Below are 16,755 nucleotides of genomic sequence, written 5' to 3' on the forward strand. Positions count from 1 at the left end.
CTCCGCTCTGCACCACACGTACATTAGCATTAATACATTAGCATTAACACACACACACACACACACACACACACACACACACACACACACACACACACACACACACTATCACACACTCTAGCACTGACACACATAGGGCTCACATTCATGCTGATTCACATGCTAGTTCTCACACACACGCTATCATTCACACACATACACACACACACACACACACATTCACACGTTAGCGCTCACACACCTTAGCATTCACATGCATGCTGATAATCAGGCTAGTTCTCACACACATATCATCCCCCCCACACACACACACCCACACACAACGCACACATACAAATGCTGATAATCTTGCTAGCGCTTACGTACAGGCTAGCATTCACACATACACACACGCCTTCGCGCTCACGTACATGTTAGCGTCTGTCTCACACACATTGTCAAAGCCTTAATGCAGCTATTCTAAAGCTGTCTGTTTGTAGCAGGATCCTGGTCCATGAAATGTTCCTAAAGCATGAGATGTGCTAGAACAGCAGGGAACTGAAGGACCATCTCCCCATGACTCAGAGGGTTAGTACAACAGCAGTCTGAGGATTGTGGAAGTGCTGGTGGATCTGAAGTAGCAAAGATGGGAATCAAAGAGCCAAAAGATGACATTATTTCAGTCTCCATGGCAATCTGTATGAAGAGGTTCCTAAGGAAGAGAGAGAGACAGTAAGAAGACCCACTTCCCGCTGTGAAGTCTCTCTCTCCTGGCCTGAATTATTTGAGCTGAATTACAGGACTAGGGTGTAACACTGGTGGAGGGGGAGAGAGGGTGTCCTGAGAAAGCTTAACTGTAGGGGAGATTATCCTGGCCCACCTCACACGCTTCTGAGAAACAGCAGGTAGAGGAAGGTGACATTGTTCGCGGTGTCAAATGGCTGCTTCTGTAGAAAAAACGTCCGCGTGCAACAGCCTCTATTTGCGGTCAGTGGAAGTCTGATGCGGTATCGCTGCCACAGAGGTGCTGCTTCCTGAACGTGGTCCATGCTGCTCTTACTGTTCTAGACGGACTGTTGGACTGCATGGACCCAGACTGCTGCCTGCAGGCGACCTGCCACACCACCTCTCTGTGTGTGGGCTCTCCCGACCCTCTCCACGTCATCCAGGACACCCAGCTCTCCTCCAGCCCCAGTGGCCTGATGTCCTTCTACCAGCGTGTCCGCTTCCTGGTGGGCCGGGACAGCACCCACATCGTCCCTGCAGGGAGCCCCTTCCAGGACAGGTGAGTGACAGCCCCAGCAGCAAAACCTGCCACAACATGTCCTGACACGTGTGAATCGCTCTGCCATGAAGAGAAGTGACCAACGTGTGAATCACACGTGTGATGGTGATAGAGGATGAAGTGTCGCTGTCGTTTGACCTATGACCTTTGTCTTTTTTGTCTTCTTTAAACTCAAGTGAGGTTGTTAGATCAGACTGGTGTGTCCTGCTGGTGATTCGTCCTCCTATTCGCTACTATTTGCTGTTAATTGAAAGCAGCACAAAACACTTTGCTTGCCTTCCGTCCTGTAAAATATGGAATCATCCTCTATTCAGTATTGAAGCACTACAAGATGTGATGTCCAGTACACATGTAATTTGATACCGATATGTCAATCATACACCGCCACCCCCCAAGCGTGTGTGTGTGTGTGCTTGCGTGTGTGTCCATGTACATGCATGCATGTGTGTGTGTGTCTGTGTGCACATGCGTGTGTTTATGTGTGTGATGTGTGTGATCGTAGTGTGGTCTAGCTGGGCCTGCACTCTCTGCACTGTAATAATGTGCACTTCCATAAGACCTTCACCCTGACCTGAACCCGAACCCTTCAGCTTCCATAGTGTGTCTACATCTGCATGTACTGTCCTTGCCCTGAACCTCAACACCCGGAGCCTTTGGTGCATGTCAGTGGGCTCTGACCCGAACACCTAACACCAGGTGACATTTCTGTGACATTCACAAAGTAGTCCTCAGTGTTTCTCACTCCCGACTTCATTATCCTGGGAGAAACGTCCAACCGATCCTCTGTCTCTAACTTTATAAATAAATAAAGTTGGAGACACAGCTATGAACCAGAGGACCTCAATTCACCTAAAAATACCAGCCGTTATATATTATTCATCATGACTATTCGCTGACAGATGTGGGACCTTTGGTGAGGCTCTGGATCTGTGGTTGAGTGTGTGTGGAGGGCAGCGTGAAGTCGTCCCCTGATCAGGCCCTGATCCTGCAGCATCTCACACATATATACCACCGTTCAAGAGCAGCAGGGCCACTCTTTGTGAAAATGACTGTGCCACCCAGAACCCAGTACACTCCCTGTAATGGCGATTTCTGTCTAACGCCAATGAGGATGGTGGTAAGTTGTTCCCGACACGCAGTCCAGTAAGCACTCACAGACAGAGAAATAAAAATAGATAACTTTAATTCCTTAGTCCGGTTTTCTTTCTACAAAACATCAGCAATATTGTGCGGTCTGAAAACTTTTTCCTACTCACGGCCATCCCCATCCCCAGACAATGAGATAGCCACAATTAAATACTGGTTTCGCACACCTGCGCGTCGAAGGGGGTGTGTCTGGGGTCGGTCCGCAAGTGAACAGGAAAGTCTTTCAGGTGCAGGTCACATTCACAACAAACAAGCTCATAATAGACAGACAGACAAATATGTATAAAAATGCAAACATATCAGGTAAGTATACCACTAATTTATGTGTTTTATAAGTTACCATCCACATGATGTACAATTCACAAATATGGCTCCAACACACTGGCCCCTAATTGTCACTGTTACTGCAGGACAATTTTAAACCATAATAAAAGGGAGCCATACGTACTCAATAAAGGCTATGCACTACAGGTGTTCCAAAACCTTAATACACATACATTAGCCCACACACAAAGGTAACCATAAAAACCTAGAAACACCAAATGAAATGCTAGTCTCACATTTCGTTTCCATTCGCCCCCCCCCCCCCCCTTTTTTTTGTTTTTTATTTTAGTAAAGTTAAAAAAGGTAACTGATCCAGTCCAATGAACATGTAGCGCCACCTGTAAAAGTCCGTGTAAGTGTATGGACTGGTGTGAGAGCACGCACAGGAATATATGGATTTGTCAGTACTGTAAGTGTGCAATCAGAGCTTCTCTGAAGGTGCTTCATCGCCTTCAAGAAGCAAGCAAAGCTTACTGATAGGTCTCTGCAGCACATTGGTCTTTGTTTGTACCAACACGCTTCGCACAAGACCTTTGGGGCCAGGCAGGGTCTTAACCACCCTACCCAGGGGCCAAGAATTCCTAGGTGCTGCTGGATCTACAAGCACCACAATGTCATTGATTTTGAAATTCCTTTCAGTGTGGAGCCACTTCTGTCGTTCTTGCATTAGTGGAAGGTATTCCATAGTCCACCTTTGCCAGAACTGATCTGCTAGGTATTGGACATATTTCCACCGTTTCCTGCTGTACGCATCATTTTTGCTAAAGAGACCAGGAGGTGGCAACGGTTCACTCTTCAACTGCAGTAGGTGGTTTGGTGTCAAGGGTGCGAGATCATTTGGGTCACTAGAGGTTGTAGTAAGCGGTCGGTCGTTGAGAATGCATTCAATCTCACAAAAGGCTGTTTGCAGCATTTCGTCGTCCAGTGTTTGTTGTCGTACAATCGAGAGAAGTGTCTTCTTAACCAGGCGGATAAGTCTTTCCCATGCTCCTCCGAAATGAGCTGCATATGGTGGATTGAACAGCCACTTGACATGGTTGTTTAGCAGGAATTCCTGAATCTTTTCTTTATCCAGCTGATTCCACGCCATTTCCAGTTCCTTCTGTGCGGAGGTGAAGTTGGTGCCACAGTCTGTTCTGATGGTAAGCACCTGACCTCTCCGACACAGGAACCGCCGGATGGCATTGATGCAAGCACTGGTATCCAGACTCCATGCTACTTCTAGATGGATTGCCCGGCTTACCAGACAGGTGAAGAGTACTCCCCAGCGCTTTACCCGTGAGCGACCACTCTTGGCCTCCACTGGACCAAAGAAGTCAATCCCCACATGGGAAAATGGTGGCAAATTGGGAGTAACCCGATCCTGTGGTAATTCCGCCATTTTCTGCATTCCAGGTCTGGCCTGCATCCGTCTGCAAAACACACAAGATCTAACAATGTGTCTAGCACAAGAGTTAGCCGAAGGGAGCCAGAATTTTTGTCTAAGTTTTGATAGCATGTGATTTCTTCCTGAATGTCCATTTTGCTGATGAATATCCCTCAGGATCAACTTGGATATATGTGATGACTTGGGGAGTATGATTGGATTCTTTGTGTTTACGGATACTGGTGCTTTACCTATCCGTCCTCCAACCCTCATGATGCCGTCGTCAATGAATGGATCCAGTCTGAATACAAGGCTATCAGATTTCACTGGTTTGTTCATTTTCATCAATGTCAATTCTGAATCCAGGTGGCAGTGCTGTTCATAACAAATGATTGCCTTTTCTGCTTCGTCCAAATCATCCACAGTTAAGCATTTTTGCTCTTGCTCACCTTGGCATGTGGATGTCACTTTGTCTCTGTCCTTTCGACTTCGATGCAGAAGGATGCGTTTGAGCTTCAGCAACCAGGCAACAGCTCTAAGTAGTTTCCTCCAAGAGGAGAAGTACTGAATCAGGGATGAAGTTGCATTAATCTCCATCTTCACACAATTGACAGTAATGGCATGTTTTACCTCTACATCACAGCTGGGTATGTAGTTCAGATCTTCTGGCATATCAGGCCAATCCGATTCCCCTCTTTTAAGCAAGGGAGGACCGTGGAGCCATCTGTTGGATGCCAAGAGTGGTTCAATATAGAGTCCACGTGAGGCATCATCTGCCGGATTGTCTTTCGAGCAGATATACCTCCACTGGTGTGCTTGCGAGAGGCCGTGGATTATTGCAATGCGGTTAGCAACATAGGTGCGGAACCTTTGGGTTTCGTTGTGAATGTATTTCAGCACAGTTGTGCTGTCTGTCCAGAAAGTGGACTTCTGAAGATCCATGTGTAGCTCTTTCTGGAGCATTTTGTCGACTTTCACAGCCAGTGTGGCAGCAGCAAGCTCCAACCTGGGAATAGTCATCTGCTTCAGAGGTGCTACTCTTGATTTCGCCATAATAAAGGCAATGTGAATGTCTCCACTGCTGTTCTTAAGACTAAGGTAGGTCACCGTTCCATAGCCGGATTCACTGGCATCACAGAAATGATGCAGCCGAACAATCTTCACCGGGCCGAAACCCTCAGGTTTTATGCACCTGTCCACTTCAAATCTGTCCAGCTGTTTCAGTTCTGTCATCCATCTTTGCCATGGCTTGTAGAGTTCTTTTGGAATGTGTTCATCCCATCCATGATTATCAATGCACAGTTTTTGCAGGATTTGCTTGGCCTTGAGAATGAAAGGGCATAGGAAACCCAATGGGTCATAGATGGAACTCACGACTGAAAGGATGGCTCGCCTAGTGAGTGATGTGCTCTTGTCGGCAACCTTGAAGGTGAGTGTGTCTTTCTGGATATTCCACTGGATTCCTAAGGCCCTCTCAAGGGGTGGTTTTTCTCTGTCCAGGTCAAGTTGTTTCACAAGCGTGGCTCTGTGACTTTCGGGTATTGTAGCAAGGACCTCACAGCTGTTACTTACCCACTTGTTTAGGGTAAATCCTCCTTGGGCGCATGCTTCCCTAAGGTCGTGCGTAAGCTGGATAGCCTCTTTCACAGAAGCCACAGACCGAAGGCAGTCATCTACATAAAAACTATGTTTGATGGTGTCCAGAGTTGTTGCACTAAACTGCTCCGAGTTGTCAACTCCTGTTTGTTTCAGGGCATAATTGGCGATGCTTGGAGATGACACAGCACCGAAAAGATGAACCTTCATCCTGTACGCTTCCAATGGCTTGCTCGTATCCCCCTGTGGCCACCAGAGGAATCGGAGGAAGTCACGGTGATGTTCATGAACACATACTTGATAGTACATCGCCTCGATGTCGGCCATTACAGCAATTCTTTCTTCTCTAAATCTCAGAAGAACACCCAACAGTGGATTCGCCAGGTCCGGACCCTGGAGAAGTTCTGTGTTCAGTGATTTGCCCTTATAAGATGCAGAGCAGTCGAATACAACTCTCAACTTACCTTTCTGCTTGTGGTAGACTGCGTGATGAGGTATATACCAGACCATTCCATCATTCCTTTGCAGCTGGCATGTAGGCACCTTTTCTGCATAACCCTTGCTGAGCACGTCTTCCATAAATGTGGTGTACTCACTAGCGAAAGCAGAATCTTTCTTAAATTTTCTAGCTAGACCCACTGTACGTTGTACTGCCATCTGCTGGTTGTCTGGCATATTTACAGCTTCATTGCGAAAAGGTAAAGGTAAGTGATAGCGACCATTTCTAAGCACGACTGACCTTGTCGTCACATCCATGAATTTTTTATCCTCAACGGACATCTCAGTTTCCTCTTCACATTCCTTTTCAGGGAAATCATGGTTGTATTGTCTAATAAGCGTCTCTCTTATGTTCTCCAATGTGATTCGGTTGACTGTTGCAGGTCCCTTGTCACCTCTTTCCATAGCAGAGCAGGAATTGAGTGGACCATTGACCACCCATCCAAATAATGTCCTGACTGCATATGGTCCATCATTTTGGCTATTTAAGACATCCCATGGTTCCATCGCCTTCGGTACGTCCATGCCGATCAGTAGCTCTATATCAGCATCAATGCTGTCCAGGGTTATGCCACTGAGGTACGGCCATCTTTTGATGTCATTTGCTGTAACCAAGTGATCCTTTGACACTGGGATTTTGGCTTGTGTGTATACAGTGGGTAACTGAAGGAACACACTGCCATCAATGTTGCCAACTTTAAGACCTTTGAGCTCATAGCATCTCACCATTTGCTCCTGTCCCATCGTTCTCAGGGCCACCTCAGTCCTGCGTCCGCTGACGTTAAGCTGGTGCATGAGCTTGTCAGAGCAGAAAGTTGCTGAGCTGCCCGGGTCGAGGAATGCGTAGGTCATTATGGATCTGGAGCTTTTGGGTGACTCAATGATGACTGGCACAATGGCCAATGCACAGTGACTGGCCCCTGTGACATGACTTGCTGAGATGAGTGCGCTATTAACAGGCGCCTGAGTTTTAACAGTATCCTCACAGTTAATGTGCAGTAAGGTATGATGTTTACGCTTGCACAGCTCACAAATGGCCCTATTGAGGCAGTTCCTGCTAAGATGTCCTTTTTTTAGACACCCAAAACAGTAGCCATTTCTTCTCAGATATTCTACCTTCTCATCATGTGTCTGTGATTTAAATTGTTTACAGTCAGTGATGTCGTGCCTATCTGAACAGCAACTGCATGTCATTGACGCTGGAACGTACTTGTTGGTTTGCTGCGTCTTAGCTGTTTGTGCTGTTAACTGAGGGTTAGACAAGGTGACAGAGGTCACAAAGCTGCTTCCACTCTTTTGAGACTTTGCACTAGGCTTGGCTCTAGAGATGGGCTTGCTGATTGGGTTATCTCTGATGTCACCAAACACTGGATGGAGTAAGATGGTAGACTGGCGTTCTATGAACTCCACAAGATGAACAAACTTAATCCGCGTGTTGTTTTGTTGGGATTTTTCATACACTGTGGTTCGCCAGCGTTCACGGAGTTTGTAGGGTAATTTGGAGATGAGCAGTTTAAGATTAGATGTTACATTCAGTTCATCCAAATGGTCCAGATTTTGCATGGCAGTAAGACATTCTCTTAAATATAGTGCATATTCAAGGAGAGCCTTTCCATCATCAACTTTTAGTGTTGCCCAGTTAAAAGCCTTGTCTAAGTATGCATTTGCAATTTTCGTTTCATTTCCAAAATGAGTTTTCAAGAGCTCTTTTGCCTTGGCATAACCTTGGAGGGCATCCATATGCATGCAACTTTTGACGATATTCTTTGCTGGGCCATCAGTGAACTGTTCTAAAAAGTACAATCTGTCTTTACAATCATCAGTATTTTTTTCAATAGAATGCTCAAAGGCAAGCATAAACGGCTGGAATGACAAGGGATTACCACTAAATGTAGGCACATCTCTTTTTGGTAAAACGGAAAGATTTAGCTGTCTCACCATTATTTCTGTAAGGTCTCTCTGCCTGTTCAGCTCTGTGTCGGTGGCTGGAGTGGTGTTGATTCCGCCACATCGTTGCTGCTGGTTTGTGGTGGACGGCGCGATACACCTGGTGCTGCTTTGTAGATGTCGCACCGCTCGCTGGAGTGGTGTTTTAGGAACAGCCGCCACAGGTGCAAAGTCGAGAGGAGAGAGGGCAGGCTTACTCGACTCCTCCATACGGGAGTCATAATACTCATTCATAGCGTTACCTTGCTCTTCAGCGTCGCTCAATGCTTTGAGTTTGGCATTTGCCTCGTCTAATTGAGCTTGTAGTTCCAGATTCTCGCGTTTGGATTTTAATGCCATTTCTTCCATGTCGCGCTTTAATCTCAGTGACATTTCCTCCATCTCACGCTTTACCTTGAGCTCTGCCTCCTCCATCTGCAGCGCCTGAAGCGCTGGCAGTGTTTTACTCCGTGCCTCCAGAGCAGCCTTCTCGGCCAGTGCCATCTTCGCTGCAGACGAGGCCCTCGAAGACCTAGAAGTCCTGGAAACGTTAGAAACGCTGTCCTGTGGCTGTACGGTTGACTGCAGTTTGTTTTGTTCCATTCTCCAAATGTTCACTTTTTCAAGGAAATCCTCAATGTCCTGCAATTTTCCATTGAACCAGTCCGTGTCACTTTCGGTTTCATCCTCCAACAGTAATGATTGCACTTCTCCGTGTGATGTTTTAAACGACTTAATACTTAGCAACAGTGCCGTCACCTTTTCTTCCACTTGTTCCGTTTCTCCGTTTTGAACCAACAAAGTCCGAATTTCATTGATTTGTTTCGTGCAGACACTTAACTTGCCGCGGCGGGAGGCAATCTTGATCTTTACTAACTCAGCCGGGTCTTGTACCATCTCGCATTCCGACATTGTGATTTGATTTAAACGCAGTCCACCATCACTACGGTCTTTCAACCTTTAAAGTCCTTCGGGTATCGGTTTTCACACACTCTGCTTGCTTGCTTGCTTTCCTTTCTAATTTACGCTTCCATTTCGTCCTTTTTGTTTGCGCATCCACAGGAAAACATCCAACGTATCCGAAGTAGGGTGAAGTAATCTAAGATATTTCAGAGTAATCCTTCTTACCGTCAGGTTAGGAAGTTTTCAGACTTTGTAATGGCGATTTCTGTCTAACGCCAATGAGGATGGTGGTAAGTTGTTCCCGACACGCAGTCCAGTAAGCACTCACAGACAGAGAAATAAAAATAGATAACTTTAATTCCTTAGTCCGGTTTTCTTTCTACAAAACATCAGCAATATTGTGCGGTCTGAAAACTTTTTCCTACTCACGGCCATCCCCATCCCCAGACAATGAGATAGCCACAATTAAATACTGGTTTCGCACACCTGCGCGTCGAAGGGGGTGTGTCTGGGGTCGGTCCGCAAGTGAACAGGAAAGTCTTTCAGGTGCAGGTCACGTTCACAACAAACAAGCTCATAATAGACAGACAGACAAATATGTATAAAAATGCAAACATATCAGGTAAGTATACCACTAATTTATGTGTTTTATAAGTTACCATCCACATGATGTACAATTCACAAATATGGCTCCAACACTCCCCAACAGAACCCAATACACTCCCCAAAAGAACCTCAGATAAAACAACAGAACCCTAGTACACTCTCCAACAGAACCCCAATACAATCCCCAACAGAACCATAGTACACTCTCCAACAGAACCCAGTACACTCCCCAACAGAACCCAGTACACTCTCCAACAGAACCCCAATACAATCCCCAACAGAACCATAGTACACTCCCCAACAGAACCCAGTACACTCCCCAACAGAACCATAGTACACTCCCCAACAGAACCATAGTACACTCCCCAACAGAACCCAGTACACTCTCCAACAGAACCCCAATACACTCCCCAACAGAACCATAGTACACTCCCCAACAGAACCCAGTACACTCCCCAACAGAACCATAGTACACTCCCCAACAGAACCTAGTACACTCCCCAACAGAACCATAGTACACTCCCCAACAGAACCATAGTACAATCCCCAACAGAACCATAGTACACTCCCCAACAGAACCCAGTACACTCCCCAACAGAACCATAGTACAATCCCCAACAGAACCATAGTACACTCCCCAACAGAACCTAGTACACTCCCCAACAGAACCATAGTACACTCCCCAACAGAACCATAGTACACTTCCCAACAGAACCATAGTACACTCCCCAACAGAACCTAGTACACTCCCCAACAGAACCCAGTACACTCCCCAACAGAACCATAGTACACTCCCCAACAGAACCCAGTACACTCCCCAACAGAACCATAGTACACTCCCCAACAGAACCATAGTACACTCCCCAGCTCTCACTGAGCTCTGACCTGCTGCAGTATTCCGGTATTTTAAGCAGTTTGTTCTGAGTTGCCACGTGGACACACAGGTCCAAACACAGACGTGGGTGTCACCTTCACAGCAGCCCTGCAGGATTCTGCACTGTATCCTTGTGTTCTTCTCTTTGATAGAGATGGAGATATGTGAGCCAGAGGAGGTTGTGGTAATATAATGAGGGTTAGCCTTTAGGGTTAGGGTTAAGAATAGTGTTCAGGTTAGATATTTGAATTATGGTTATGGTTAGGTGTTTGAGTTAGGGTTAGGTGTTTGAGTGAGGGTTATGGTGAGGTGTTTGAGTTAGGTGTTTGAGTTAGGGTTATGGTTAGGTGTTTGAGTTAGGGTTATGGTTGGGTGTTTGAGTTAGGTGTTTGAGTTAGGGTTAGGTGTTTGAGTTAGGGTTATTGTTAGGTGTTTGAGTTAGGGTTATGATTAGGTGTTTGACTTAGGTGTTTAAGTTAGGGTTATGGTTAAGTGTTTGAGTTAGGTGTTTGAGTTAGGGTTATGGTTAGGTGTTTGAGTTAGTTGTTTGAGTTAGGGTTATGGTTAGCTGTGGCAGCTGTAATAAGGCATAGAGCACGCTCTTTTTATTCTTTTATTCTTTGTTCTTTTTATGCGGTTTGAAAGTAAATGGCTGACGTAATGATGCATTAGGGAAGATGCTGCCTTTGGAAAAGCAGGTGAAGACTTTAACAAGGCAAGTTTATTAATATCATACCTTTCCTATGCAAAGGCAGTTCAAAGTGCTTTGCAAAGGATTTGATGAAGAGTTTTGTCTGAGGACAATTTACCCATTATACTGTCTGCACACAGACAGACGAAAATTTACTTGGACAGATCTAAAATTTGTTCTAAAAATCCAAATTGTTTTATGTAGTATGCTTGAGTCAGAATTGTACAATAGACACCCTAAAATGTATTTAGACAATTTAAGTGATTTGAAGAATCAACTGTCACATTTATATGTCTCCTTTATAAAACAACACCACTGTCTACTTTATATAATACCACTGTCTCCTGTACAGAACTTTCTTTTACTTGTTATTATCCGTGGTTGGTGTCTGTGGTTGGTGGCCGTGGTTGATGTCAGCACCTCTGGATGTCTAATGGTTGGGACAGAATGAGGACTTTGCTCTGATCTGCTCTGATCTGCTCTGATCTGCTATGTTCTCTCTTCATCTCTCCTGTCCTCCCTTTCTCCGTCTGTCCTTCTTCCACGTCTTTCTCTATTCTCTCCTGAATGTCGTATTTCTCAGCTGGTGTGGTGAGCTCCTGGTGTGGTAGCCAGAGCCCCTCTAGCCCCTCCCCTCTCTACCTGTTGGCCTCTCTGATTGGTCAGTGCGAGCAACCTTTAGGGAGCTCCGCTAACTTTATTTATGAAGAAGCAAAGCTGAGCCAAGTTCAGCTGAAGGAGAACAGCAGCCTGAATTAGCCGTGAGCCTCGTGAGGCCCAGCTGCTGCTGGGAGACTGACCCGGCGTGCAGGACGGCGGGGAAGAGGCCAGACTCCTACACACCAGTGTTAATGGTTTCCACTATGTGGCAAATGTTTAATGCTGAGTGAGAAGGAACGGGGCCACTGTCTAACAGTTCAGCAAAGGAGCACTTTAAAAACCTGCTGAATGCACACTAACACACACTAGGGCACACTAACACACATACCACACCCTAACAGACACTAATGCACACTAACACACACTAATGCAGACTAACACACATAACACACCCTAACAGACACTTATTGCATACTAACACACATAGCACACCCTAACAGACACTAATGCACACTAACACACATAACACACCCTAACAGACACTAATGCACACTAACACACATAACACACCCTAACAGACATAATGCACACTAACACACATAACACACCCTAACAGACACTAATGCACACTAACACACATAACACACCCTAAAAGACACGAATGCACACTAACACACATAACATACACTAATACACACTAACACACTTAACACAACCTAACAAACATAACACACACACTAACACATCCTAACACAATAATGCGCCCTAATACACACTAACACACCCTACCACACATAACACACTAGTTCACCATAATACACACTAACACACCCTAACAAACATAACACACACTAATGCACCTTAATGCACACTCACACACCCTAATACTTATTAACACGCAGTTGCACATACTAAAACACACAATAGATAAATACTTGCATAATAATTATTATTATAACGCTTTACCATTGTAAAATATCATTATGCTTGTTCAACAAAGTTACTGTACCACAAAAGCGTTCTGAGGGCTGTAATGATGCAGTACTTGACATGATAATCGTGAAGAGAACTGTAATCCACTATCACCTGCTGAATGGATTTGTGTTGGTGGACTTTGCAACCACCTCCATGCCAAAAAGATTTCAACAGCAATGTAGAGTTTGATGGAGGTGAATCACAACAAATCGTGGCTGTTCAGTGAACCAGTTTGTACCAGTGCATCCTGGTGCAAACTTACGTCGTCCCAGACGACAACAACCCCAGACTGTTCCGGTCCATCTCCATACTGATGGAGAATGAGTACGTTGAGCTCTGTGTTGAGGAAGGTGATGATGTGGGCAGTGTTGTAGGGACCAAGAGTGGCATGATGATGATGATGATGATGATGATGATGAACAGCACCATTCTGGCAAATGGCTGCACACATTGTGTGATGCTCCATGCTGCCAGGGACTCTGACATTGGTATGGTGTCCTATGATGTTCATTACAGCATTGAACCAGTGTGAAAGAGGCATAAAGTTGTCAATACTGTGTGGCACAGAACACTGGAACAAAGGATCAGAGAGCAGACGGATAGCAGATAGCATATTCATAGCGCAGTTGTTTCACACTGTCACTGGCCCAGTGCGGATAGCCTCACTAACTGGATGTTGCTGAGGGTGCTGCAAAAAACTGTAATCTTAAAGAGAACTGTAATGATGTAGTACGGGACATAATAGTCTTAAAGAGAACAAAGAGAACTGTAATGATGTAGTACGGGACATAATAGTCTTAAAGAGAACAAAGAGAACTGTAATGATGTAGTACGGGACATAATAGTCTTAAAGAGAACAAAGAGAACTGTAATGATGTAGTACGGGACATAATAGTCTTAAAGAGAACAAAGAGAACTGTAATGATGTAGTACGGGACATAATAGTCTTAAGGAGAACAAAGAGAACGGTAATGATGTAGTACGGGACATAATAGTCTTAAAGAGAACAAAGAGAACTGTAATGATGTAGTACGGGACATAATAGTCTTAACCCTTCGGTTTTGTTGACCTCACGCTTTTTACTTTAGTGTTCCCGGTCTTTAGAGACCGGTCTGTTTTAACACACAAAAATTTTTTTCACCACCTTGCAAACATAGGCATAACATGTGTGTGTCTGTAGGTGTGTGTGTAGGTGTGTCTGTGTGTGTGTGTCTGTGTGTGTGTGTCTGTGTGTGTAGGTGTGTGTGTAGGTGTGTGTGTGTGAGTGAGTGTGTGTGTGCGTGTCTGTGTGTGTTTAGGTGTGTGTGTGTGTGTGTGTGTGTGTGTGTGTTTAGGTGTGTGTGTAGGTGTGTGAGTGAGTGAGTGTGTGTGTGTGTGTGTGTGTGTGTGTGTGTGTGTGTGTGTGTGTGTGTGTGTGCACGCGCGCATGTGAATTCATGCACATGAGTGGCATGTCACACTCAGATCAGAGTGTGCCTTGCAAACATAGGCATAACGTGTGTCTGTGTCTGTAGGTGTGTGTGTAGGTGTGTCTGTGTGTGTAGGTGTGTGTGTGTGTGTGAGTGAGTGAGTGTGTGTGTGTCTGTGTGTGTTTAGGTGTGTGTGTAGGTGTGTGAGTGAGTGAGTGAGTGTGTGTGTGTGCGCGCGTGTGTGTGTGTGTGTGTGTGTGAATTCATCACACTCAGATCAGAGTGTGCCTTGCAAACATAGGCATAACGTGTGTGTGTCTGTGTCTGTAGGTGTGTGTGTATATGTGTGTCTGTGTGTGTGTCTGTGTGTGTAGGTGTGTGTGTGTGTGTGTGTGTGAATTCATGCACATGAGTGGCATGTCACACTCAGATCAGAGGGGCCTTGCAAACATAGGCATAACATGTGTGTGTGTCTGTGTTTGTAGGTGTGTGTGTATGTGTGTCTGTGTGTGTAGGTGTGTGTGTGTGTGTGAATTCATGCACATGAGTGGCATGTCACACTCAGATCAGAGGGGCCTTGCAAACATAGGCATAACGTGTGTGTGTGTCTGTGTCTGTGTGTGTAGGTGTGTGTGTAGGTGTGTCTGTATATGTGTGTGTCTGTATGTGTGTAGGTGTGTGTGTGAGCGAGTGAGTGAGTGAGCGAGTGAGTGAGCGAGCGAGCGAGTGTCTGTGTGTGTATAGGTGTGTGTGTGTGTGTGTGTGTCTGTGTGTGTTTAGGTGTGTCTGTGTGTGTTTAGGTGTGTGTGTGTGTAGGTGTGTGTGTGTGTGTGTGTGTTTAGGTGTGTGTATAGGTGTGCGTGTGTGTGTGTGTGTGTGAGAGAGCGAGTGTGTGTGTGTGTGTGTGTGTGTGTAGGTGTGTGTCTGTGGGTGTGTGTGTGTGTGTGTGTGTCTGTGTGTGTAGGTGTGTGTCTGTGTGTGTAGGTGTGTGTCTGTGTGTGTGTGTGTGAGTGTGTGTGTGTCTGTGTGTGTAGGTGTGTGTGTAGGTGTGTGTGTGTGAGTGTGTATGGGGATGTTTTCTGTCTGATAGATGAATATATTCTGAATACCCATTCATTTCCTGTGATGGTCACGTTTGACCGGCAACAACACAGATGTAAAACGTTGGTTTAAAACACTCAAAATTCAATGAAAAAGATGATCATCACTTTTATATGTTCCAGTGCATAGTGTGGAGGATGGCATAAGGCCTTGCAGCAATCAGATGTAAAACACAATATTTATGAGTGGTTTAAGTTGTAAATCGGTCAGATTTGACCCGAACACGACAGGAGGGTTAAAGAGAACAAAGAGAACTGTAATGATGTAGTACGGGACATAATAGTCTTAAAGAGAACAAAGAGAACTATAATGATGTAGTAAGGGACATAATAGTCTTAAAGAGAACAAAGAGAACTGTAATGATGTAGTACGGGACATAATAGTCTTAAAGAGAACAAAGAGAACTGTAATGATGTAGTACGGGACATAATAGTCTTAAAGAGAACAAAGAGAACTGTAATGATGTAGTACGGGACATAATAGTCTTAAAGAGAACAAAGAGAACTGTAATGATGTAGTACGGGACATAATAGTCTTAAAGAGAACAAAGAGAACTGTAATGATGTAGTACATGACATAATAGTCTTAAAGAGAACAAAGAGAACTGTAATGATGTAGTACAGGACATAACAGTCTTAAACTGTGATCAGCACAGTGTTTCTTCTACTCAAACAAGAAAATGGTCATATTGGCAAAAGGACCTTTAGATGTGTGATATATATGTATGTATTGGAATTAGTATTGCGTGCTGAGGTTTTCATAATGTGATACATGTATGTATTGGGATTAGTATTGCGTGCTGAGGTTTTCATCATGTGGGATTAGTACTGTGTGCTGAGGTCTTCATCATGTGATATATGTGTAACCTACCCTGACTCCTCTCGGTGTGCTTAGCACTGTCAGCAGGTGCATTGATTACTATTGATTTGAACGTGTGGACTCTGTTGAAGTGACAGCACATTTGTAGACGTGAAATCACGGCCAGCAGGAGTGCTGTAGCTGACACACACCGCCCTGTCCTGCTCACCACCCTCAGTGCTGTAGCTGACACACACCGCCCTGTCCTGCTCACCACCCTCAGTGCTGTAGCTGACACACACCGCCCTGTCCTGCTCACCACCCTCAGTGCTGTAGCTGACACACACCGCCCTGTCCTGCTCACCACCCTCAGTGCTGTAGCTGACACACACCGCCCTGTCCTGCTCACCACCCTCAGTGCTGTAGCTGACACACACCGCCCTGTCCTGCTGACCACCCTCAGTGCTGTAGCTGACACACACAGCCCTGTCCTGCTGACCACCCTCAGTGCTGTCTGTTCTTCATTAAGACAGAAATGTGAAGGAATCTCTGTCAAGTCCCTTTTTTCTTCTCGTTACCGTTTCCTTTTAAGACGGGGATCCCCGCTGTGGTGTCCACAGAGCTGTCTGCCGGATTTAAAGTAATTATTGATGTGATCTGAATTAGGGTCACGCCCCC

General features: G+C 45.4%; 1 protein-coding gene across 10 annotated transcripts in view; it reads left to right on the top strand.

Moving 5' to 3' along the window:
* Positions 1–16,755, top strand: part of tenm4 (teneurin transmembrane protein 4) — a 218,687-nt gene that overhangs the window by 140,599 nt on the left and 61,333 nt on the right. For all 10 annotated transcript variants that reach the window (XM_076975784.1, XM_076975783.1, XM_076975786.1 and 7 more), the window contains one exon: positions 1,048–1,264. In XM_076975784.1, coding sequence (XP_076831899.1) covers positions 1,048–1,264 — 217 coding nt within the window. The remainder of the gene's footprint in view (positions 1–1,047; positions 1,265–16,755) is intronic.

This window comes from Brachyhypopomus gauderio, chromosome 16, assembly GCF_052324685.1.
Source record: "Brachyhypopomus gauderio isolate BG-103 chromosome 16, BGAUD_0.2, whole genome shotgun sequence".
Lineage (NCBI taxonomy): Eukaryota > Metazoa > Chordata > Actinopteri > Gymnotiformes > Hypopomidae > Brachyhypopomus > Brachyhypopomus gauderio.